General features: G+C 58.9%; 1 protein-coding gene across 1 annotated transcript in view; it reads right to left on the bottom strand.

Annotated features, from left to right (window-relative positions):
- Nucleotides 1-680: 680 nt before the first annotated feature.
- The window catches only part of WDR1 (WD repeat domain 1), a 39,874-nt gene continuing 17,810 nt past the window's right edge, over nt 681-22,744 (bottom strand). Inside the window, exons 6-15 of the mRNA XM_081245599.1 lie at nt 16,102-16,179; nt 15,440-15,520; nt 14,874-15,107; nt 11,645-11,732; nt 9,944-10,124; nt 9,116-9,203; nt 5,998-6,108; nt 4,693-4,866; nt 2,734-2,878; nt 681-1,039 (exon numbers count right to left, since the gene is read on the bottom strand). Of these exons, the coding sequence (XP_081101725.1) occupies nt 933-1,039; nt 2,734-2,878; nt 4,693-4,866; nt 5,998-6,108; nt 9,116-9,203; nt 9,944-10,124; nt 11,645-11,732; nt 14,874-15,107; nt 15,440-15,520; nt 16,102-16,179 (1,287 nt within the window). The 3' untranslated portion in view covers nt 681-932. The remainder of the gene's footprint in view (nt 1,040-2,733; nt 2,879-4,692; nt 4,867-5,997; nt 6,109-9,115; nt 9,204-9,943; nt 10,125-11,644; nt 11,733-14,873; nt 15,108-15,439; nt 15,521-16,101; nt 16,180-22,744) is intronic.

Below are 22,744 nucleotides of genomic sequence, written 5' to 3'. Positions count from 1 at the left end.
CCCACAATGAAGAGAAAAGGTATTTAATTATTTCTCCATCTAAACTCTTAAAGCGCTCAAAGTGTTTTCACAAGTGCAAGGGGGAGGGGCTGCTCTCAGCCAGCATTTTACCAGTGATTCCGACATTCGCAAAGAAACTCCAAATCACTGTGCTTTATACTTATTTTAATTTCTGCACTGGAAAAGAAAAGGAAGGTGTAAATGAGGACAGGTTAGTTTACAGTGACTCCATCTTTGCCTTTAAATTAATCTTTGCTCTTGGGAACAGAGGGGGATAGAAAGACAGGAAAACATCAAAGCACGAGAGTGAACCGGTGACCAGGATGCCTCCCCGTCCTGCTAACTAGGGATCTAAAAGCCTAGAGGCAGCGCCATAAACACTGAGAGACATGTTAAGATACATTAAAAAAAAAAAAAACAAAAACAACCCACGATTCCATTCTCAAAATCAAGCACAGAAACTGACAGTGAAACACGGGTTCCATGTGCGCCCACTGGCCCGGAACGAGCGCCACCTGCTCTACAGCATCCGCCCTGCCGGCCAGGAAGGACCCGCAGGTGGGGAGTGGGAAGGGATGCAACCTTCCGGAGCCACAGGCGGGTCTGTGTGCTTTGGAGGCTCTGCCTCTGGAATGTTCTGTGCGGGCAGGCGGTGGGTTTGAGTCACGCGCCACACGTGGTTGAAGTGCTCACTTTATTTTCCATGTGCAAACTGTCACCGTCTAAAGCTTTCAGAAGGACTTGTACAGACAGGATCACCCTGCGAGCGGGCAGGCGGGGAGGAGGCAGGGTCCTCCCCAGGGGCGGGGCTGAGGGCGGGCACAAGGTGAGGCCCCTCCCCCAGGGCGGGGTGGGGGCGGGACACAGAGAGAAGTGACTGTGGAGCTGCGTTCAACCCAAGTCCCTGATTCGGTTGGTCCGAGGAGGGCTCCTCAGTAGGCGATTGTCCACTCTTTGACAGAGGCGTCGTGGGAGGTCGTGACCAGCGTGTGCTCGTCCAGCCAGGCCAGGCTGCTCACGTGGTGGAGCCGGTGGGCATCTGGGGAGAAAGAACACGCGTTTTGAGCCAAACCCAGGAGCTCTGCTCCCACAGGTACCTAGACCAGGAGGTGGGAAACCCGGGTCGAGATCACCCACAGCGCCACCGGGAAACCCAACAGGATCCTGGTCAACCAGACCCCTTTCCTCTTCTCAGTGGGGAACGTCTGGGTAATGGGAGGGGAAGCAGGTGTTCTCAGCACCCCCACCACTGACACTCCCTGATCAGCGATCCTGGTTGCAGCTCCCAGGGCCAGCACAGTCCTGACAACCACAAACGCCCCCGGAGGCAAAACTGCCCCTCCCCCCAGGGGGTGAACAAGTCTTTCTATGCATAAAGCAACAATGTACAGACAATACACAAACAGTGCACAGTGTATCTGTGGTGTTAAAATGGGGAGATGAGGAATAAAACGCTGAGAAACACAAGGCTGGGGTACCCGTGCACACAACAGCCCAACCTCAGGCCAGTGCACGTCCAGTGACCTGTGACCCCACAGCCCAGACAAGGACCGGACTTTCCACCCTCTACCCTGTGAGCTCTTGCTGCCTTTTGAACTTGCTCGAGTCTTACTACAAAACTGCTGCTTTCTGTGGAGACCAGGATGGCCCATCTGAGTCTGCTCTGTCCCAGCCTCCATCCTAGACCAACCGCCTTCCCACCCACTTGGGGTCAGCTTGCTGGTCCCCTCCCTCCCCCTGCTGGGCATGGTAAAAAGCTCTGTGGGACAGAGAACAAACTGACACAGAACAATTTTTGAATAGGAAAGGATCCCACTTACATTCAAGACAAAAGGCTGCCTGCCAGGTAAAGAATGGATGGAAAGGGACCAGAGCCCATGTGACGTGGTGCCACGGGAACAGGAGATCTGAGATCCACCCTGCATGGGTAGTAGTGTCCCTACCAGGGCCATGAGCCAGATGTGACTACAGAGCCCCTGAAGTGAGCTACTGCCGCATGTGGAAATATGTTAAGTAAAATTTACTATTAACAATTTCACCTGTTTCTGTTTTAAATGTGGCTGCTAGGAAAATGTCAAGTCCACGTGTGGTTCTTGTTATACTTCTATTGGACACTACTGTCCTAGAGTGAGAACCCAGTTATGAGTCTATATTGAAGGGGGGTGGGGTGGGTGGGAGAAAGCAGGTATTAGAGTCTGAATGTTTGTGTCCCCCCAGAATTCCTAAATTAGAAATCTAACGTCCAAGGTGATGGTGTAGGAGGTGGGGCCTTTGGGAGGAGCCTACCTAGGTCACAAGTGGGATGAGCGCTCTTATACAAGAGGCCCCTTCCACCACGAGAGGACACTTGATGAGAAGTCTGTGACCTGGAAGAGGACCCTTTCCCGGCCAAGCTGACACCCAATCCTCGACTTCAGCCTCTGCAACCATGAGCAGTAGACTTCTGTGCTTTAGTGGCTGCCTAGTCTGGGGTATCTTGTGACAGAGGCCCGAACAGACTAAGACAAAGGAGATGCCAGGAAACCCCTTTTACTCAGTGTGTGTCCCAGGTACTGAGACCACCTGCTCTCATGCTGGGCACACGGGCGTCCTCTGCCCAGACCAGCAGAGCTGATGTTTGCTGGAGCGCCAGGCTTCCATGAGGCCACCTCCCTGAAGCACAGAAGGGACCCTCGAGCCCTGGGGACACCTCTCCGGAGCCGCCTGGGGAGCCGAGGAGGGCACGTGAATCACCTTGGATCTTGACCCTGGTCTCAGGGTCACTCAGGGTCCACACATACACCATCATGTCCATGCCGCCAGAGGCGAAGTGCTCGTTGTCTGGAGACCAGGCCAGGCAGACGATCTTTGCGTGGTGTCCATAGAAAACGTTGTTCTCCTGGATGTAGATTAAAAATAGGTGGTGGGTCAGGGTTCAGGCCAGAGTTGAGTGGGCATCATGTCACCTAACCTTCATGAGGGCCAGTGCTCATGAAACACTTTCTCTGTGCCTGGCTTCTGAAACACTCACCAACTCACTGACTCCTTGTAACAACCCCAGGGTGCCCACTGCTTGAAGGCATGCAAAGGGGTTAGCCCAAGATCAAACAGTAGCCACCGTGCCCCCCAGGACCCGGGACTCCAGGGCTGCCCTTGTAGCATCTATCACATGGGCCAGATGTGCCTATTTGCCTGCACAGAGCTCTCAGCCTAGGGAGGGGAGAGACAGAAGTGCAAGAATGGGAGGCGCGAGAAGGTCTCGCCTGGCTTGGACGGAGCTCTGTGCATATGCGGACGGGGGAGGGGGCTGCCCAGACACACGCCCTCACCCCGGAGCCTGGGTGGGGTGGGTGTGGCCTGCAGGCAGGCAGACGTGTCTACAGGAGCATGTGTCTACCTCATGTCCCAGCCTGGAGCCACTGTCTCACCCGGCGGCCCACATGACCAAAAATAACGCTTTCTACTAAAGCTTTAGGAACGTTTTTACTTCAGAGCAGTCCATCTTGTTCTTAATCCCTATATTAACCATGATCTTCTTCAAGGTTGCCTCTTCCATCTTTTGTTGATTCTACTCTGCAGATTACTTAGCACGCTGTAAACAAGGCTTGCTATAGGCAAATGAAATCGCTTAAAGTGTGATAAACGCAAAATCTGATAAATGTGATACTGAGGTGGAAGGGAACCTCCTGGGATGTGACATGTTCTTTATGTTGATGGAGGTGTGGGCGTACGTGCAGGTGGAGGCATACGCACAGCGCTGGTGTATACTTATGTTCCCACTCATCCTTCATTATATGTAAATTTTACAGCCAAAGATAAAACTACTGAACTCTAGTTAATAATACGTAGGCTGATATATTATACAGATGCCTGTAATTTACTTTAAATGCACTAAAAAATTAGATTACTAAGTGGATAACGTGACATAGTAAAATGGTAATGGTAGAATCTAGGTGGAAAATTCTTTTGACTCTGCTGTAGATTTCAAAACCATCCTAAGTGTTGGAGGTTGGGGGGAAGGGGCCAGTCTGACTCCATGGGAGGGACTGGAGGACCCTCCATCTGCCCTATGCCCTGTGGTCCAGTCACACCCAGCGGGTGACCGAATCCCTCCAGAGTGCAGTCTTGTTTGTGAAATGCGACTAACACTGCCCAACAGGATTGGCTGGTGACACATGGGAACTCTCACACCTCACACGACAGTGTCCTTGGCTGTCCTGCTCAGAGCGGGATGAGCTTCCATGGCCTTGGCAACTGGGTCCTCTCTCTCACCCATCCACCGCTAGGGAATCCCCCTGCCCCTGAGTGCAAGGCCACATCCGGACAACCAGGGCTCACACTTTATAGGACTTGAAGCAGCAATGAGATTCAAGGGGGAAATAAAAAATCTAGCCTAAGCCTTTTGACAGAGGAGAAAAATAAGGTTCCAGAAGTCACTGAACCAGGCCACCCAGGTGAGCCAACCAGCCTGATTTCATAGTAGCTTTGCTGCCGCCCAGGCCCCTAACTTTTTGGTAGCTGTTCTGTCTCGGGCCCACAAACTGCTGGACAGCAGGGAAAGTCCTTTTCCCACGTAATTCACGCTCTAGGAGCAACGAAGCTGCGTGTCCTGGGCACCCGCCTGGTCGGTGACGACAGGGGAAAGAGGCCACGGCCCCCTCCAGCCGTCTGCACTGCCCAGTGTGGAGACAGGGAGGGGGCCTGCGCACTCACCGAGTAGCCGTCAGCGGTGCTGAAGACCGTGACCACTTTGCTGGCGTCGCACACGGCGAGGAAGGCCCCGTCGTGGGAATACGCCAGGTCCGTCACAGGGCCCTTGGCCTCCAGGAGCTTGCCCTCGTCCTTCAGCGTGCTGCCCAGGATGGAGTATAGGCGGACGTTCCCATCCTGTGGGAGGACAGAGGGGCAGTGGGTCACTCCCGACACGTGAGTGCGTGCACGCGCGTGCGTGCGCGCACACACACACACTCCCCCGACTCCCTTCTTTTTGGAGGGAGGCGCCAGGGTATCAGTAAGAAGCAGCGCCTTTCCTCCTAACAACTGCCCCGGCTCGGCCACCTGCCCACGTGCTGGCTCCTGTGCAAGAAGAGCTGCTCCTTTGTCCCCCTGGCACCAGAGGGCAACTCCTACAACCCTGCGGCAGCTCTCGTGGTTGTAAAGGCACAGCGGGCAGAGTTACATTAAAATAAGTCTAATTATTACATTAAAATTATATTAAAACGCAGAACCCCCCAATTGTGATTCTGCGTGTTTGGGGGCTCACGAGTCTGCCTTTTCCACAAAAACTCCAGTAAGTTCCAGCGCAGGCATCCACAGGCCAAGCTCTGAGAAGTACCTGTACACGAGTTAGCTCTCCAACAAGGGCCCCTCATCTGCCCCGACTGTCCTCGGCCAGAGCCATCTGCCCTGTGCCCTGTACCCCACACCCGGCAGATGCCCTCAGGCACCTGGCTCCTCTCCCTGCTCTGTCGAGCCCGGCTCCTAGCAAACGCCCCACCCTCGTAGGGTCCAGGCACCTCTCCTCAGGGGCCAGGAAATGAGGGGAAAGAGCAGGGGCCAGAGGAGCCGCCAGGATGCGGGCAACAGGAAGTCAGACTCAAGGGGAACTGAAACCCTCAGGCTGTGGCACTCCACTTCACGGGTGTGAAGAATCTCCTGTCGCCTCCCTGAGCCCAGCGAGCCCGGCTCGGGACGCAACTCCTTTTCCACGTGCTGCATCCACGAGCTCCCCAGGCCAAGGCATCCCTGCCCTGGGCCTGCACCCCAGCAGAGCCCGCCTCACTGCCCGGGACCCTTGGTCTCCCGGGAGGCTGCTGTGTCACCAGGGGCTGGCAGCCTGGGGGGAGGGTGGCCTTGCAGGGCAGCCCAGGGAGGCTCTCACTTGGGCGGCAGGAGGCACCCCAGCTGGTTCCCGCCGCCATCCCTCCTGCCCTGAGGCAGCCCGGCACCCACACAGCTCACGGCGCCCCCAGCCCGGCCACATACCCCAGGGCGGAGGGCGTGGGGACAGGGCCTTACCGCACCCCCGATGGCCACCGTCTCGCCACCCGGGTGCACAGCCACCACCTCGGGCTCATAGCCGGGGCTGTCGATGCTGAAGCACTTCCTCTGATCCTTCAGCAGGACGATCTGGGAAACACACAGGCAGCCGTTAGAGAGAGGCCCCGGGACAGACGGCCCAGGCCCGGGCTGGGCTCCATCTTCAACCTTTTGGGGGCCAGGCCGGGGCTCCAGCCACACTAAGTGGGACCGGCCCCAGCCCTGTGGTGTTTCTCCCTAATCTGTCAATATGAATGGTGCTGTTATCACCACCCGCACGGGCTTCGTCGAAAGCCATCTGACGCCTGAACTTTAGTTCCTCCAACTCTACGTCGAGTGTAATAAATGATCTTTGCTGAGCTGAGTTCTCACTGGTTCAAGAGGACGCAGCCCTCGGAAGTGGTGAAGCTATAAGCTGACACGGGAAATGAACAGGACAGGCTAGACTTCCAAGTTTTGGCTTCTCGGGTCCAAAAAACACCCTTTGTGACCTTGACCCGTGGTGTGTGAAAAAACTGATGATGTCAGTGCATGAGTCCCCGCAGCCCGGGGACATAGGACTGGCGCCCCACCTGCTGGGAGCGAACCCAGGTGCTGACTATAGCAGGTAGGCAACAGCGCTGCGAGGCTCTCCGCTAGCCCTCAGCCCCGGCAGGGAAAGGAGGACAGGACAGACGGCTCACGGCGAAGTGGCCTGGAGGCACCCAGTGCACCGCCCCCTTGCCGCATCCCCACCAGCACCTGCCTTGGCTCCCTCCTACTTGACAGGGCAGCACACGGTCCGCAGACGGGGCTGAGCGCCCGGGTGTGCAGGCCTCACTGAGGTGCCCTGGTGGCCTGGCTCAGCCCCCTGCTGCTGGGGGTTGGCGGGGTGGAGGGGATGGGATGGGTCACACACACTGGCTCATGAACTGAACTGAACCTCGGCCTCGCAGGGTTAAGAACCCAGCAGTGCCTAGACGTCACGGAGACGGAATTCAGGGCTCAGATTAAACACCGGGCCTAGCAAAGGCAAACAAAACAGCAGCTACAGCCCACCGTGTGGGAGCCACGCGCCTCACTAAGCGTGGTGTGTCCATCCCTGGGATGGCAGGGTCACCTCCCGGTATATAGGAGCAAATGAGATGCAAGCCCCGCAGCTCACAGGGCCGTGGGGTCCCAAAGCCCCGCCCTGGCAGCCACAGTGTGCCTTCCGCCCTCTGGCGCACAGCCCAAGGCCGCCTGGCACGGTGACCCTCCACCATCCTCACCCCCTCGCCCCTCGCTACCCTCTCCTGGTTCTAATTCACTGGACCGTCCCCAACAGGGTAGCCTCTCTCTGTGACAGCTCTGGCTTCACCTCATCGCATCCCTGCTCAAGCCACCAGCTGTCCCAAGGGCAAGCAGGCCCCTCCCCGCCCTCGGGGTGCGTTGTGGGCTGTGCTGTCGGGTAGGGGAGGCAAAGAAGCACCAGGCGGGTGGGCAGCAGCACCCTCCCTAAAATTTGCCACAGAAAACGCACCTTGAGAAACATTCACCTGCATCATCTGCCCGACTCCGGAAGCGCACTTACCCACCTACACCTGACAGGGAAAGGCTGAGGGCACTGGCCCAAATCTGCCTCAGAGGCAACACTTGAACGTGGCTGTTCCCTGACCTAAAATCGCAGGCCCCTCCAGGACATTGTGTGGACCCTATGACCAGCCATGGGGAGTTCAGGTCAGGATGCCCTAGAGAACCAGGGCAGAGACAGTACATCACAGGACAATCGTCACACCTGACCCCGTGGGCCCTGGACTCCTTGGAACCTGGGGGTTGGACCCTGCACTCGCCAGCCCCTCCCGAGCAGAGCCCCAGGCGGCTCTTCCCTGAACTTCCCCACGTGAGCCCAGCGTGAGCCTCAGAGGCCACAGCCTGTCCCGACTGCAGCTCCAGACAGGAATCTGAGGCCAGTTGGGGAGGCCGAGCCAGGCCGCAGAGCCCAAGGTCTCACCTCTCACCTACAGGCCAGGTGCTCAGACACGAGGCTGGGGGAGCCCCCTCCATGGAGCGGCAGCCTTCCCGCCCGTCCTTCTAGAAGGTCCTCGTCCAGTCTTTCCCCCACTTGCTAAGGCGCTCACGGCCCTTGATTCCTCTTGTGCCCCTGCTGACTGGCCAGGCTGTCTGCAATAACTGCTTGACAGGAGGAGGTTCGTGTTATCTAGGACACACAGGAATCCACTCTCCTCAAAGCACTGAAGCTCCCAGAACGGAGGAGGGGTGGCGGATCTGAATGACAGCTTTCGGCGGTGGGTCTGTCACTTGTGCCAGTGGGCGGGGGCTCCGTCACACCTGCCTCCTCTGATCTGCATGCTGGGATGCCCAGCCCGCTGACAGATGGCGTCTGCTGCAGAGCAGGATCCTGGATAAAGTGGGTCAGGCTTAGGTCTCAGTCAAGGGTGCTTGGTTCCAGAAATTCCAGGAGACGGCGTGTAGAGACCTTACCGCCTTGAATGAGCACCCAGGCTGCGGGGCTGAACGCCAGACCCCACTGTGCTGGGGAGCGGCCCTCTACGCCACCCGCCCATCACGTGGCCACAGGGAGTCAGGGTCACTGTCAGCCTCCTTGCTCATGGAGATGGTACAAGGAGCCCCACACATACTTCCTCATAATCCTCTCTGTGAGCTGCGAGGGATGAGAAAACTAAAGCTCAGAGAGGGTGAGGAAAATGCCCGAAGCCACACCACCCCAATGCTGCAGGGCTGGGATTCGAATGTGAATGGACACAGCTGCCTGGGCCGTGCCTCTCGTGGGCCTCACGGGCGAGGGATATGCAGGGCGTGTGACCCTCAAGCGCAGGCTCTCACCAGGCTGCCCGGGTTCAAATCCCAGCTCAGCCCTTTGCCAGACGCAGACTTTGGGCAACTTACTCTTTGTGCCTCGGTTTCCTCACCTGTAAGGTGGGGATGACGCCATGCCTGACCGATAGGACTCCTGGGGATTCAGCGAACACGTGGGAAGCCCTCAGCACACGCAAACGGGGCTCAGCAGAAACAGGGTTGAATGCGTGTGAGAGGGGACGTGGGGACCAGACACTGCGCAGCGTCAGCCTGAACTGAACCCGGCTGGGAGCCGTACCTGACCGATGCACACGACCACGGTGTAGCCCCCGGGGCCGACAGCCACGCACTTCGGCTGGATGTCCAGTTTCACGACTCCCTGTCCGCTGTGGAGAGGAGGCAGTCGTTATTTCAGTCTCTAGGGGCACAGGGCGGGTGTAAATACACACTCACTGCAGGACCACAGCACTTGGGTGACTCAAGGCAATTCCACCTTGATCTCTACTGCACAAGCCTTTGCTAAAACACAGGAGGGGGTAAGGGAAGACTCTCAGCCTCTGGGAGAGAGATGAGGAGTCATGATGGGGGCTGGGACCAGGGGGAAGGGGGTGGCGAGAGGAAGTGAAGGGATCACTCCCTGTTCCTACGCATCGGTGCCAAGTGCCGCCCCCCTAGCTGCCCTGTCCTGGCTTCTGCCCACGTCCACCAGTTAGAGACCCCGGCATTCCCCGGGTACAGACAAAACTGAGCTCTGACCCCACCCGCCCACAGTCATAACCAGTCTCCTCTGCAGGGCAATTAAAAAAAAAAAAAAAACCTGGTACTTTTCATGGGTGAAAATTGTGTTACCTTGACTTTTGGTTAAAACGATGAAAACACAAACTAGAAAAAGTTGCACATGCAAAGAACTTCTTGAAAATGGTGAATGGAGAAAAATTCCACGTAACTGGCAAGTGTGGCGTCCCCAAGGCTCAGTGAATGGGCCCCTGCGACCGGGGGACCAGGCCGTGGCTCTGCCCCGGGTCCTCTCGTGAGCCGAGGCTCAGGGCAGCAGCCCGGCCCCGCCGAGGGCTTCACCGGGGACGTGCTCAGGGCGGGGCGCGCACGGGCCCCGGGCAGCTCTCACCTGTAGTCCCGCAGCATGAGGTTAGTGTACCGCACCGTGTCGTCCATGCTGCAGCTCACCAGCTGCCCGCACTCGTCCACGGTCATCCTGGACACCTGGTTCGTGTGGCCCTTCCCGGCGAAGGAGTCGTTCTCCCCCGTCTCTGAATCCCAGTAATGTGGAACAGGGGTTAAGGAAGAGCCTGACGTCCAGGGCACGGCGCGAGCCCCCCAGGGAGGCTGCAGCCAGGCCCTCGTCCCGGGCCTGAGGGGGACTCCTTGCGCACGTCCAACTCTGAATTTCAGGCAGCAGACGTTCTGGGGAGAGGGCCAGTAGGCCATTTACAACCCCACACACCCTGTTAGACACAGTCCGCCCGTCTTCAGGACAGGAACCAGGCAGATCACGGGACTGCGCTGCCCTGGAACAATGGAACAGCACAGCGCCTCCCTCCGAGAGCGGGCTCGGAAGGAAGCTACCTTTCCCTGGGACCCTGCGTAACTGCGCCAAAACACAGCCCCCCTCCCCCGGCTCTTTCTAGCCTGCTGTCCAGCCCACGGCCCTCAGCAGGAGGCTGGCTGTGCCCCGTGGCTCACCTGATGGCCACCTAGGTGCCACCAGGTAAATGCGCCTGGGGCTGACCCACCTGGGCGGGGCCAGCGTGTGGACTGTCAGCTTGAGGGGCTCAGGTGTGAGGTGTTTTAAGTTACGAGATTCTCTTTTTACATCAACAAATGAGAGTCTCATTTGCACCGAAGACTGTTCCCTTAGGAAGCTGCGTGTGTATTCCACTCCTGACACGGTCCTGTGAAGGGACCGCCAGCCATCGATACTGCAGGGGGCTAACGTCACGGTGCATAGACATCGGGGCGGGGCATGAGTGGGGAGGAAGGGGCGGCTCCAAGAGGGGGGACGCTGGGCAAGACCCTCCGCTGTACCACCTCCTTACGTATGGCGGGGTGGAGGGTGACGTCTCTGCCCTCCTCCCTCGGGGCTGAGGGAGACCTTCCCAGGGAGGAAACCCTACAGACCAGGCGGGTCTGCGGAGGTGGGAGAAGCAGGGGGTCTGGAACAGCCCCTCCAGTGGGCAGGGCAGCCACGGACCAGGAGCCAGGCTGCACGAGGGCAGGCCTCTCTTGCAGCCACGACACACACTCTGAGGCGGGCCCCTCAGACGACCCCTCCCACGCTCGCCATCCTGGGAGGAGGAGGTTGGAAGAGCTGCCGGGAACGTCTCAGAGGGACTGCAAAGCCCCTCACCGGGGAGCGGGGGTTCGGTTCCCGCCCAGCTCAGCCGTCGCCAAGTGGTGCAACGTTGGGGAAGGCACTTGAGGCATCTGAGCTACACTTTCCCCATTTTTAAAATAGGGGGACTCTCCCAAAAGGCTCTAAGTCCTTTTGGATTCTAACACACGTTGATTCTGCTGCTGCTTGTGAGAGGGAAGAGGCCGACACCAGGTCACAAACAGGGAGGAGCAGCTCAAGTTCAGGGAGGTTCGGCAACCATTCAAGGCCGCACAACGTGACCCGTCAGGTCAAGGCCGCGGCCTGGAGCTGGAGGCCCCGAGTACAGAAACGGCACCTCCCAGCAGCCAAGACCGCTCAGAGGAGCCCTGTGGCTGCCAGCCGGCTGGCCTCGCCTCTGGCACCGTGGGAACAGGAAACTCCCGACTCTCCTGCCAGGGGCCCCAGAGCCAGCCAGCGCTGTGAGTCAAAGGATATTAATGTGTCCGTCGTGGCTCCCAGAGTAGATGTAAGACTTGCCGCCGTTTTTATGCACCGTCAGGCACTGGATGGATTTGCTGTGGCCCTGCGGAGGAGACAGGCGGCGGGGTGAGCTCAGGACATGCCATCCTGCCTGTGCTTGTCAAATGCTCTCCACCGGCTAAGCCCCTGGGAGGGGAGGCAGAGCCCTCAACGCCACAGCCCCGGTGGGCCCGAAACAGCCCCAAGCTGAGCGACCACCTGACAAACCCTTCAAACCCTCGACATTCGGGCCTCCCCACCAAGGCACTCAACCCGACCTGGGTGGAGGACGGGGGTCTAGTGGAAGCCCAAACAGAGCACCCGGTCACCCTCCCTCCCCACACAAGGAGGAAACGGCCACAGAGGGTGAGCCCCTACCCGGGGGGAAGCAGCAGTAGCGGGGAGTAGTCTTGGGAGGGACCAACCCTTGCAGAAGCAGGCAGGGGGACCCCCAGGCCACTCGGAGGCCAGGGGGTCCCGGGTGCTGCGAACGGTTCATCCTCTACCCAGAAGCACAGCTCGTGGCTCCAGCTCCAGCCCCTGGCTCGTGAGGTTTCTTCTTTCCCAGCTCTCCCCTTCCCCCCGAGGCTGTCCCAGGGCTGGGGCCCCACAATTTCCCCGACCGGCAACATGGTGGGCCCAGATCACTCATTTACAACCAGTTGTCTGCTTCAAGAAAGGCACTTAACCTCCCCTGTAACTGCTCCTTGGATGGAAACAACCCGGAGGTTTGGTCTAATCATAGTTCTTTCCCAGCACCAGAGGCAGGCGGGTCCCTCTGAGCTTTGCTGACTGTTGCACGGTGTGGTGTGTATCTTCCGAGAAAGGCACACACAGTTCTCAGAGACGGGAGAACCAGTGAACAGAACAGCAACCCACTGGCCCTGCTACTTAAAAAGCATGGTCCTCAGACCAGTGCTGGCCTCACTGGAAGTGTCGCCCCATGCAGCCTGGAGACTGAGAACCTGCGCTCAACAAGACGGCTGGCGACTTGTGCATGGCCCCCACCTAGGGCAGCAGCCTCGCCGGGAACTTGTGAGAAATGGAGCTCTCAAGCGTCCCACAGATGAACCCTCCGAGCGCCGGGGTGCTGCCCACCAACCGTGTTCTAACAAGCAGGCTGGCTCAGGTGACTGATGCGCCTTCAAGCTTGAGCCGCAGGGTCACTGGGTACGTCTTAAAAGTACCGGCACCTAAGAGCCGTCCCCACGGTCTTGGTCTCTGACCACATCCCACTGGGCCCGTACAGAGGCATCAAGCCCTTTGTGGAAGCTCCCAGGTGATCTGAACGTGCGCTGGGGCTGAGAACCGCTATTCTAACTACATTCTTCTAACTCCAGCTTGTTACTGGGCTCACTCACAGCCCGACATTAGCACCAAACACTGCTCAGGACTCATATATGTGCAGCAGGAGGGCTGGGATCTTTTCTCCAACAACTGTAAACGCCCACGAGGTTCCTGAGCTGACCTGGGCGGGGCATGGGGGGGGCGTGGACAGGAGCCTGGCTGGTAGCGCCTGTGCTGTCGGCGACAGTGACATCAGCGGGAGCAGTCAGGCCCAGGCCTCCATCACTCCCAGGGCGCCAGCAGACATGGGGCGATGCCTGGGACAGCCACCTGAGCCCAGCATCAGGGCGGCTTACGGGAAGCTGCTCTTTTGGGAAGAGGAAGTAGGTAGACAGTAACGCCTGACTCTCTCCAGCAATTTCTCCCCATCGCATGGAGGCCCAGAGAAGTGACTGCGCCGGGGGCCCCTCCCAGCTCCCCTGGGCTCTGTGCCAGGATGTACACACCTTCACTTTACACTCATCACACTGGGCTGGAAGCCTGTGGAGCAAGTGGCCCCAGTGGCCCCATCCTCAGGGCCAAGTCAGATAAACCTTTGTGGAAGCAGAGGGTGCAGGGCCAGCACTGAGGGCCGAAGCAGCTATTGCTCTGGATCACCCCTTCCCGTCAGCAACACCCCACCTGAATGGGGTGCAGCAGGCACCGAGCCCACCTGGGCCTCACGAGCTATTCACACAGGGTTAAGGGGGCAGACAGCCAGGCTCGGCCCCTTCCTTTGGGCAAGGTCATCTGTACACCGAGTCCACAAGGGCCACGACCTCAGAGACTGTGGGATGGGATGTACAAAGCACTGCAGGGCCGGGCAGCTGGCCCAGTCCCAGGCTGGCCAACACCAACCCCACAGGGCCCAGCCGTCTCCCAGAGCCTGTCTGCAGAGCCCTGAAGCAGCTGAGTGAGCAAGGTGTGAGGAAGCACTGGGGTTTGGCCCCAGGAGGCTCAGCTGCCAGGACGGGGTGCAGCGTGGAGCTGGGCTATGGAAACCCCTCCCTTGAGGGCACAGCTCATCCAGGGTGACAGAGCAGGCGAGGCCGACCCGAGTTCCCACCGCAGCCCACCCTCCAGCAGAAGCAGGTCTGCAATGGGCAGTGCCCAAGCAGGGCCCCAGGACATAGGAGCTTCTAGTCTGGCTGCGATTTCCTGAGAGGCCAAAAATTCCAGGGCTGACGGAGGGGCAAGGAACAGTCCCCACTGGAGGGGACACTCAGGGCAGACCCTGGTGATTAGCCGACCTTGAGTGAGCCGTCCTGGGTGACGAGGATGGGAGGCAGGAACGGGGTCCTCCCAGCCCTCCAATCACACCCTGCTGCCCAAACCTCGGGCCTCTGCACCTCGGGCTCCACCGACTTGTCCAAGTCCATTGCCTCTCACTCCCCACCACTCCCTCATGCCTGCTCTAACCACAGAGGACAAGTGCCTGCCCACACCCATTCCCACGTTCAAACCCCGCACACTGTCAAGGCCCAGCTCTAAGGCCTGATGGCTACCCATGTCTGCGGTGGTGCCCCATGACGTGCCCCATCTTGGGTTTCAGCATCTTCCTGGTCCTGCCTCACGAGTGGACACAGCCAGTGGCCTCCTAACCGGGGGAGGCTGATCCCCTCGAGACAAAACAACCCTGACAGCAGGGGCACGGGCTGCTGCCCTGAACCCCAGGCCCCGAGCATCCAGCTTCACGGTAGGCTCAAGGGGAACGTGGCATCTAGCCTCCCACCTCTGCTAAACTCACATCCCCAAAGCAACCAGCATCCTGCCATTCTACTGGGCCTCACCTCACCTCAGTTTCCCTACGTCTGGCCGGGCGCCCACCTCCCCTCCGGCCAGCCCCTGCACACACAGCAGCTCCACAGCCTGGCCGTACCTTGATGACCCGCAGAGGTTTGCTGGGGTTGTTTTTGTCCAGGTAATTGATGTAGCCGGACAGGGAGATGCTGAGGAGGTGGTCCTTCTGCCACAAGCAGCCCAGCTGCTGGTCCAGAACGTTGGAGCCCATGGTAAACGTGTTGACAACAGAGTTCACATTGATGTCCCAAATTTTAGAGGTTTTGTCTCCAGAAGCAGAAAGCAAGTGGGTGCTATCGGGACTCCAGCTGATCTACTCAAACAAACGGTGGTCATGGGTCAAGCATTCCAGAGGGGCAAGAGACTCAGACAGCAGCTTGTCCACAGCCCCCATTTCTGAGCAGGGAGGACGGCCCAGAAGGTGGTGGGACACACCAGGGCAAGGACAGGACGAGCATCCTGGCCACTGGCCTCTCCAGGCCACGTCACTGTGTCCCACGTGACCCTGAAGGTCTCTGCCACTGCCCCACTTCTAACCCCCCGTCTCAAGCTTCCAACTTTAACACGTGTGTACAGATGACAATAAACGTAGACACGGCCCGACCACAACCACAGACCAAGTAGTGAACACGGACCCATACTTACAGCATAAATACCGCCGTCGTGAGCCTTGCTTCCTCCCAGTGCACACACTTTCTCCCCCGTCTTCCCGTCATAGATGTAGATCTTTCAGGAAACACAAATAGGTGAGGATCAGGCGTGCGTGTGTGAAGGCCCAGCAGCCGGCACGCTAAATGACCTCCTCATCCCTGCTCCACCATCAAGAGGGTGGCATCGGGCTTCCCTGGTGGCGCAGTGGTTGAGAGTCCACCTGCCGATGCAGGGGACACGGGTTCGTGCCCCAGTCTGGGAAGATCCCACATGCCGCAGAGCGGCTGGGCCCGTGAGCCATGGCCGCTGAGCCTGCGTGTCCGGAGCCTGTGCTCCGCAACGGGAGAGGCCACAACAGTGAGAGGCCCGCGTACCGCAAAAAAAAAAAAAAAAAAAAAAAAAAGAGGGTGGCACCAAGACTGTGGCTCTTACAACAAAGAATCTAAAAACAGATGAGTTTCGAGCTCCTTTAAAAGGAGAGAGATGGAGAGATGGGCCTACCATGCTTTGAGGACAGAGCCCCTTAACTGAGCTGTATCCCAGGAGGGGGAAGGAGGGAGCTGTACATCGAGACCAGCTTTACTAAATCGGCCTGTTCTGAACCATCGCAGAAGACCAAGAGACGAACCCCTCCCTCCAGGACCCGCAGCCCTTACCTGACCGTCGGCCCCGGCGGTGGCAAATCTGTTCCCATCAGGAGAGAACCGCACACAGTTGACGAAGCGGCTGTGGTCCTGCAGGAAGTGGGACAGTTATCCGGTGACAGGCAGTTCAGGAAAGCTCTCTATGCACCACGCGGTCCACAACGACCACGTGTGTGGATGCCAGTCCACGGAAGACTTTAGAGCTCAGCCTGAGTCCCAGCCCACCTGCCGTGGCCGGGTGCATCTCTGCCTGGAAGGCCTCCCTCCGCTGTGATGTGCTCCCTGAGCTCCGCAGACAGAAACGCCCCCCACCCACCCTCCAGCCCTGGAAGGGGGCTCAAGGCCGGAACCCTTATGCTTATGAGGCCGGGACCGTGAGGCCTCATCCCCGAGCCCCCAGGGCCTGGCCCGGGCCCGGCACACAGCAGGTGCTCAGCGGGCATTTGCTGAACGAACTGAGGTTTTAAAGAAATTAAACAGTGGTGATGACCTTTGTGGGAACAAGAGTCTGAGTGACTGAGGAGACGTGATCTCCAGGGGTGATTCCGTTACCTGAATAAGTAAATGAACTCATTCTTTCCTCAGTCAAGAAGGGTCTGCATCAGAGAATGATCCTCTGAAAACCCCACCAGCCACCCATGCAAAGCCTGGCTGCTCTCCCACCCCACCTGCAAGCACGCAAGAAGCGTTAGCTATCAACTCTCCTGAAGGTATGCGGGGTTAACTGCCCCTGCAGCCATGGACGCCCAACCTGCAGGAAAAGCAATTCAACTCAAAGTGCATCACCTGCACCCACCAAGGTAAACCACCAACAATTTTAAAACAGGAGCTGCTGGGGTGGTAGGAGCTGCATGTGTTTGACTGTGTAACGTTACGGGTTGACTTGTGTCCTGAAAAGGTAGGTTGACATCCCAGTACCCGTCAATGTGACCTTATTGGAAACAGGGTCTTTATAGGTGTACTCAAGGTGAGATGAGGGCCTTAGCGTGAGCCCTGATCCAACACCACTGGTGTCCCTATGGGAAGAGGGAGATTTGGACTCGGTGCAGGCACAGGGAGACCACGTGAAGATGGAGGCAGAGCCTGGGTTATCCCCCCACGGCCAAGGCCTGTTTCGCCTTCTTGGTTTCTCGGGTACACCTATCCTGCTTCTGTGGCTGAGCTTTCCTGCTCTAAGGTTTGTGTTCTGAGCTGGAGGATGGCCATTTCCCAGGAGGCGCGCAACACAACAAAAGCAATGATCTTTCCAAACTGGGATCTCTCAGGCCCTCTGACTGTTCTTCCCCCATGACTGTCACTCACCCATCATCCTACCACCTCGAGGGGCCCTGGGGAACCTCGGGCACTCTTCCTTCCACAGGAGACAGCCCCGGCCTGGAGAGGCTGTGTTCTGAGAGCCTAGGTCTTCGGTTTCCCGTCCAGAGCTCTCTACGGGAGCAAGCTGGCCCTGGGCCCTGGCCAGGAGGCAGGCAGGCCGGGCGGGGAGCCAGCTGCACAGCCAGGGCCCGGGGCCCTCTGTCCCTCGGGTGGTTCAGAGCCCGCGGTGGGAGGGCTGCTGAGACAAAGCCCCCAGGCCTCTCCCAATCCCCCCAGGACCACCCTGTGGGAAGGGGAGGACGGACAGGCAGACACAGCTCCTCCTGGAGGAGGTCAAAGGCAAAGCTCTTAAGTGACAGAACCTCCTACACAACTGCCCAAACGTCTGGTCCTCTTGTCCTGACCTCTACTGGCTGACCCGGCCCTGCTGCTCCAGGGGGAGGAGGCTGGGGCCGGCTCCCTGGGACAGACCGAGCCCCGGCCAGACCCCCCGAGAACCGGGATGCCGAGAGCTCCCCTGGGTGGAGCAGACCACGGGGCCGAAGGGGGGCTGCGGTGGGCGGCGTGAAGAACACGCCGTGAACCAGAGGGACCCTCGGCTACACTGCAGTTCCAACTCGTCAAACTCCAGGCACAGTGGTTCCCTGAGAAAACAGGACCGCCCCCCCACACACCCAGCTCAGGGGTCAGGGTGCCGCAGCGGGGCAGCACAGACACCAGGCCAGAGCCACCCTGCTTACGCCACTGCCCCCCCTTCCGACCGCCTGCCCCCCTCTGCGCCCCTGGTGCTACAGGGGATGTCACGCGTGTGGACGCGTCTGTCGTCCGTCTCCCCGCCAGGGGCAGGGTGCCCTTCCCCAGGCCCAGAACAACACGGGCTCCCGGGGTTCAGACTGGACAGGGCAGACGCCCACCCTGGGGACTGGGCGCTGCGGCTTTAGAAAGTTCTCCCTGTCAGGTTTTCTTGCAACTTGAGCCAAGAGCCCAAATGAGCAGGAGACTGATGTCTGCTCCTGAAATAGCCCATTTAAAGGGAGGAACAGTGAGCAGCCCATTAACCAAAAAAATGAGGGCTAAAAATAGCCCGGTCCACAGGGAGGGGAGGCCGGAGGACCAGGAAGGAACGGGCTTGGGGAAATATCATGGGGGGGTTCAGACGACTGGGCTGGGCTCCTGGCCCCCATCCCTGCTAACCGTCCTGGAGGGGCAGCACCACTCCGCAGGCGCAGCGCCACTCCATGCGGCCACCTCTGGGGGTGGGGCTGTCCCGCCCAGCCTCAGTCACAGCCAAGCGGAGCTCTGGTGGGAACCTCCCCACCGTAATCACCCCCCAACCCTGTTATCACCTGTCCCCCCATCATTACCTCCCCGACCCTGTCATTACCCCTCCCCCTACCACTGAGAAACCTGAGATGGGAGCAATTAGCAATCATTAGGTAATGCACCCAAGTCCACATCACTGACAGGGATGCAGCGCCACTGGGCGCCACGGCCTGACCAGCCCGTCAGCTCAGGTGTCCCTGGGAGCCCTCCCGGCTCCACCAGCCTCAGCTGTGTCCTGCAGCAGGACTCCTACCCTCACGCTGAAATGCCCTGTGCCCACCTGCCGCGCTCCCTCGTCACAGGCTTGTGGAGGGACAAGCAGTTCAGACGCCCGTGCCCACCACCCGCTGCCTTACTGGGAGCAGCATGTGCCTCCACGGTCTGCACTCCAAAAGTGGGTGTCCACCCTGACCTGGAACGCTGCCTCGCCTTCCTTCAGGCCACCGCGCCCTCCCAAACCGGGCTCCCTGTTCTCTCTGCGAGGTCCTCCTGTAAAGTGCCTGGAAGGGCAGCACCACATCCCTCGCCCTGCCTTTCCCGTCACCCAGCACAGATCTGCCTGCCCAGTTACCACTTTCCCCTGGAGAAAGGGGACCTGATGAAGGGATGAAAGGCTCCTTCTAATCCTCTTTGGGCCACTGACCATCCACAGAGCTTTGCCGGGTCACTCCCTGCCATCGGCTCAGGAGTTCACCGGGAAGGAGACTGACCCTTTCTGCCCTGTTGTAAGGACACAGGGAACAGGAAAAAAACAACCTGAAAACCTTGCATTTTAGAACTCAAATTTTACTTGTCTAGGAAGATGATACTTGTAATAATAGCAGAGACAGAGATTCCTAGAAGGAAGTGTAACTCCCCGTTAGGTGACATGTGAGACACACAGGTGACAGGGTGCACAGCCCACCCGTGCAGAGGAGGGAAGGCCAGGCGTCCCCTTCGCCGCCAGGTGTGGTTGGGTGACCTGCTCTCAGAGGCTTGGGCAGATGCGGCAGGTAGTTTCCAGTCCAGATCACATGGTCACAGACGGACAAGCAGGCCCAGGGCAAATACGGGTCCTGACCCTTGTTGCTCTGAGCAATCATTTCATCAGACACACACTATCCCATGTACTGTGGACACAGCCCTCAGAGGCGCCCGCTCCAGGAGTGTCTGCGGTCACCTGGGCAGCCAACCTGCTCACCCGACAGAGGAAGACACAGAGGCTGGAGAGGCATAGAAATTCGCCCAATGCCATAGTGGGCCAGGTGCACAGTCACACAGGTGAGCCAGAGACGCTTAGTGGGGCCTGTTACTACACATCCAGACGTGTCTATCACAGGAATGCACTCAGCAGGAAGAAGCCTCCATGGGAGAGGCAAGGTCCACCTGCCCACTTCTTTTCAGGCCACCCTTAGGGCCTCAGAGGGGACCCTAAATCCCTGCGCACAGGACACCAGAGGTGGAGACCGTGCTGTCCATGGCCTCTGTCCCACAGCCGGTCCCCTGTGACCCTGGAGTCACTGCCCCAGGTGGGCTGGGGCCAATTCCAGGGGAAAGCGTCTTCCACCTGGTGTTCCTACAGCCTCTCAGCCCATTTCAGGTTCAGGTAAACAAGGACAGAGGACCAGGCGGGAACCAGGGCAGTCCGGCTAAAGCTGGGCCATGAATCAGCTTCGTCTGCACTCTCACTCTGCCAACACGAGAAGCTGGTTTAAGCTAATGAACTCATGAACAAGAAGGAAAAGCAACTGGACCCCTGCACTCAGGCCAGCAGGGTGGACGGGTGGCCTGACTTGCTCCACGTGGCCGCCCTATGTGTCTGCAATACTGTTTTCCTTCCATGCGGGGCTGAGCCTCCTTGGGGTTGCTCTGGCCTGTACTGAAATTCGGAACACCACTTATTCCTTTGTGAGGCAGCAATTTGAACTCGACCCCTCTGTGCTCCTCACATAACCACCCCTTACCCCGTGGTCCTGAACAAGGTCAAGAGGAAGGTGGCAGGAGCTGGAACGGGACGGAAGGGCAGCCCTGCATGCTACAGCTTTACTCTGCGGCCGTGAGGGCCTAGGGCGGGTACATAGAAAAGTCACAGGCTGATCTCAAGTTGTCAGCGCCTTACAAGGCTTTTCAGGTGGGTGTGGGAGACCCGAGTGTCCTCCTGTCCTTCCTGCTTGAGGCCAAATGAGCCTGTTAGTCCTTTCCAGCAGAAAGAAACCCAACAATTCCTCACGGACACTGAGACATCCACCAGCATCTCGCCTGTCGTCCCCACAGCTCTGCAGGGCCAGTGGAGGAGGGCCATCTTCACCTCGTTTCCCGGGGGCCCAGAGGCATGGCCAGCTGGAGAGCCGCAGAGCCACCACCTGCAGCACTGGGCTGCCACCCCATGTCCCCCATTCTTGGTCCACAGCCCCTTCTGATCTCTCGCTAGGTCCTTACCCAGGAAGACCCGGGGACGAGCTGTGTGCCCACCGTGGAGACAGGTGCCTGCCAGGGCCACAGGGTGAGGGCAGGGCTCTCAAGTTAGAAAGGAAAACGGAAAGAGGAAGAACGTTTGGCCAAGTCCCCAAGTGAGCACACGGGGAAGCCTGGCAGGGTGGTGAAGGGCACAGATTTGGGCCAACTCTGGACTCGAATCCTGGCTCCACTCACCCGCCACCGAACTGCCCCGTGCAGGGTTTAACCCGCATCTGCAAAGAAGAAATGAATCCTTCTGCGGGGGTGGGGACAGGGAAAGGAGCCCTGCCCATCCACAGCCCAGATTATGGCCACGTGAAGCCAAACAGAACATGTGTGACGGGCGTGGGGAGAGGGGCTACTTCACGGGTATGAGCTGGGACGGCCTCTCGCTGCCAAGGAAACCTCCCCTCCCTCCTCCCCTGGGCGGCGTGCAGGAAGCCCAGTTACTTGACTCAGCCTGACTCACCGGTGTCCCAGGGTACTTTATCCCACTTAAGACACACCAACCTTGAACCATGGCCTCCAACACAGTGCCACCACCTCCCCATGAGCAGCAGCCCCAGAGCCAGCCTCTGGGAGATGTGGGGAATCGGGAGGGACTCCAGGCTGCCTGCCCTGCAGGGCACAGAAGCCAGCCAGGCCCCACTCGGTGGCCCCGGGACGAATCCAACCCCATTTCACTACAAACAGGTAACCTGGAGAGCCCCTCTGCACCCGAGCCGAGACCTACCTGTGTCTGGTCATGCTGCCCATGGCCCGAGTCTTGTCCCCAGGGACCCTCCCCTGGGGACCCGCTGAGGACGTCACCGCCTTCCCGGCCACGCCCTGCCTGCTCTTCGTGCTTCACTGCATTGTCATCAAAGTTAACAGGACTCCTCAGCCAGCCAGTAACATTCGAGACACGTCCCCAGGCCTTGGCCAACCCCAGCCCAGCCACCTCCAGAGGAAAGAGCTGGCCGCAAAGCACCGCGCATCCTCCGCGCTGACTTCCACCTCCACCACTGGTGCTGGCTGCCTTTCCAGTGTTTTCAAAAGACAAACTGGGAGGGCAGGTTCAGAACCATGGCTACCCTGACACCGGCCTGAGGGCCACCCCCTGCCAGGCGCCCTTCCTCTGTGCTCCAGCCTCAGACTCCACGTCAGGAAACAAGCATCGTGGGCCGCTCTGGGCCTGCGGGCCCTATGCACAGATCAAATCCATGGTTAAAATGCTCTCACGTCCATGTCTCCACGCCCATCTTGCAGACGGGAAAGGTGAGGCTTCGAGGGTTCAGGCACTTGCCTCAGTCAGGGAGCACGTGCAGAGCTGGGACTGAGGCCCCGAGCCATTTATACCCAAAACCTGTGTCACTCCACTGGGGCGTTTAGAGTACATACCCGCAGGCGAAGCTCCTAACTCTGCTCACCCTGTGTCACTTTACAGGTGTGACCCTGCCCTCATCATCTCTCCCGGGGAGGTGCAGGAGGGGACAAAACCAGACAGCCCTGGAAGCCCACCTCCTCTGCCACTCTGGTGGCTCAGTGGATCTCAAGCTGGTACAACTAGAGGGCAGGCTGCTGCTGGGCCTGGGCTTCC

The sequence above is a fragment of the Mesoplodon bidens genome (genome assembly GCF_964165515.1).
Source record: "Mesoplodon bidens genome assembly, chromosome: 1".
NCBI classification, from domain to species: Eukaryota; Metazoa; Chordata; class Mammalia; order Artiodactyla; family Ziphiidae; genus Mesoplodon; species Mesoplodon bidens.
Note: the sequence above shows the minus strand (reverse complement) of the source record. Positions and strands in the feature narration are given on the sequence as shown.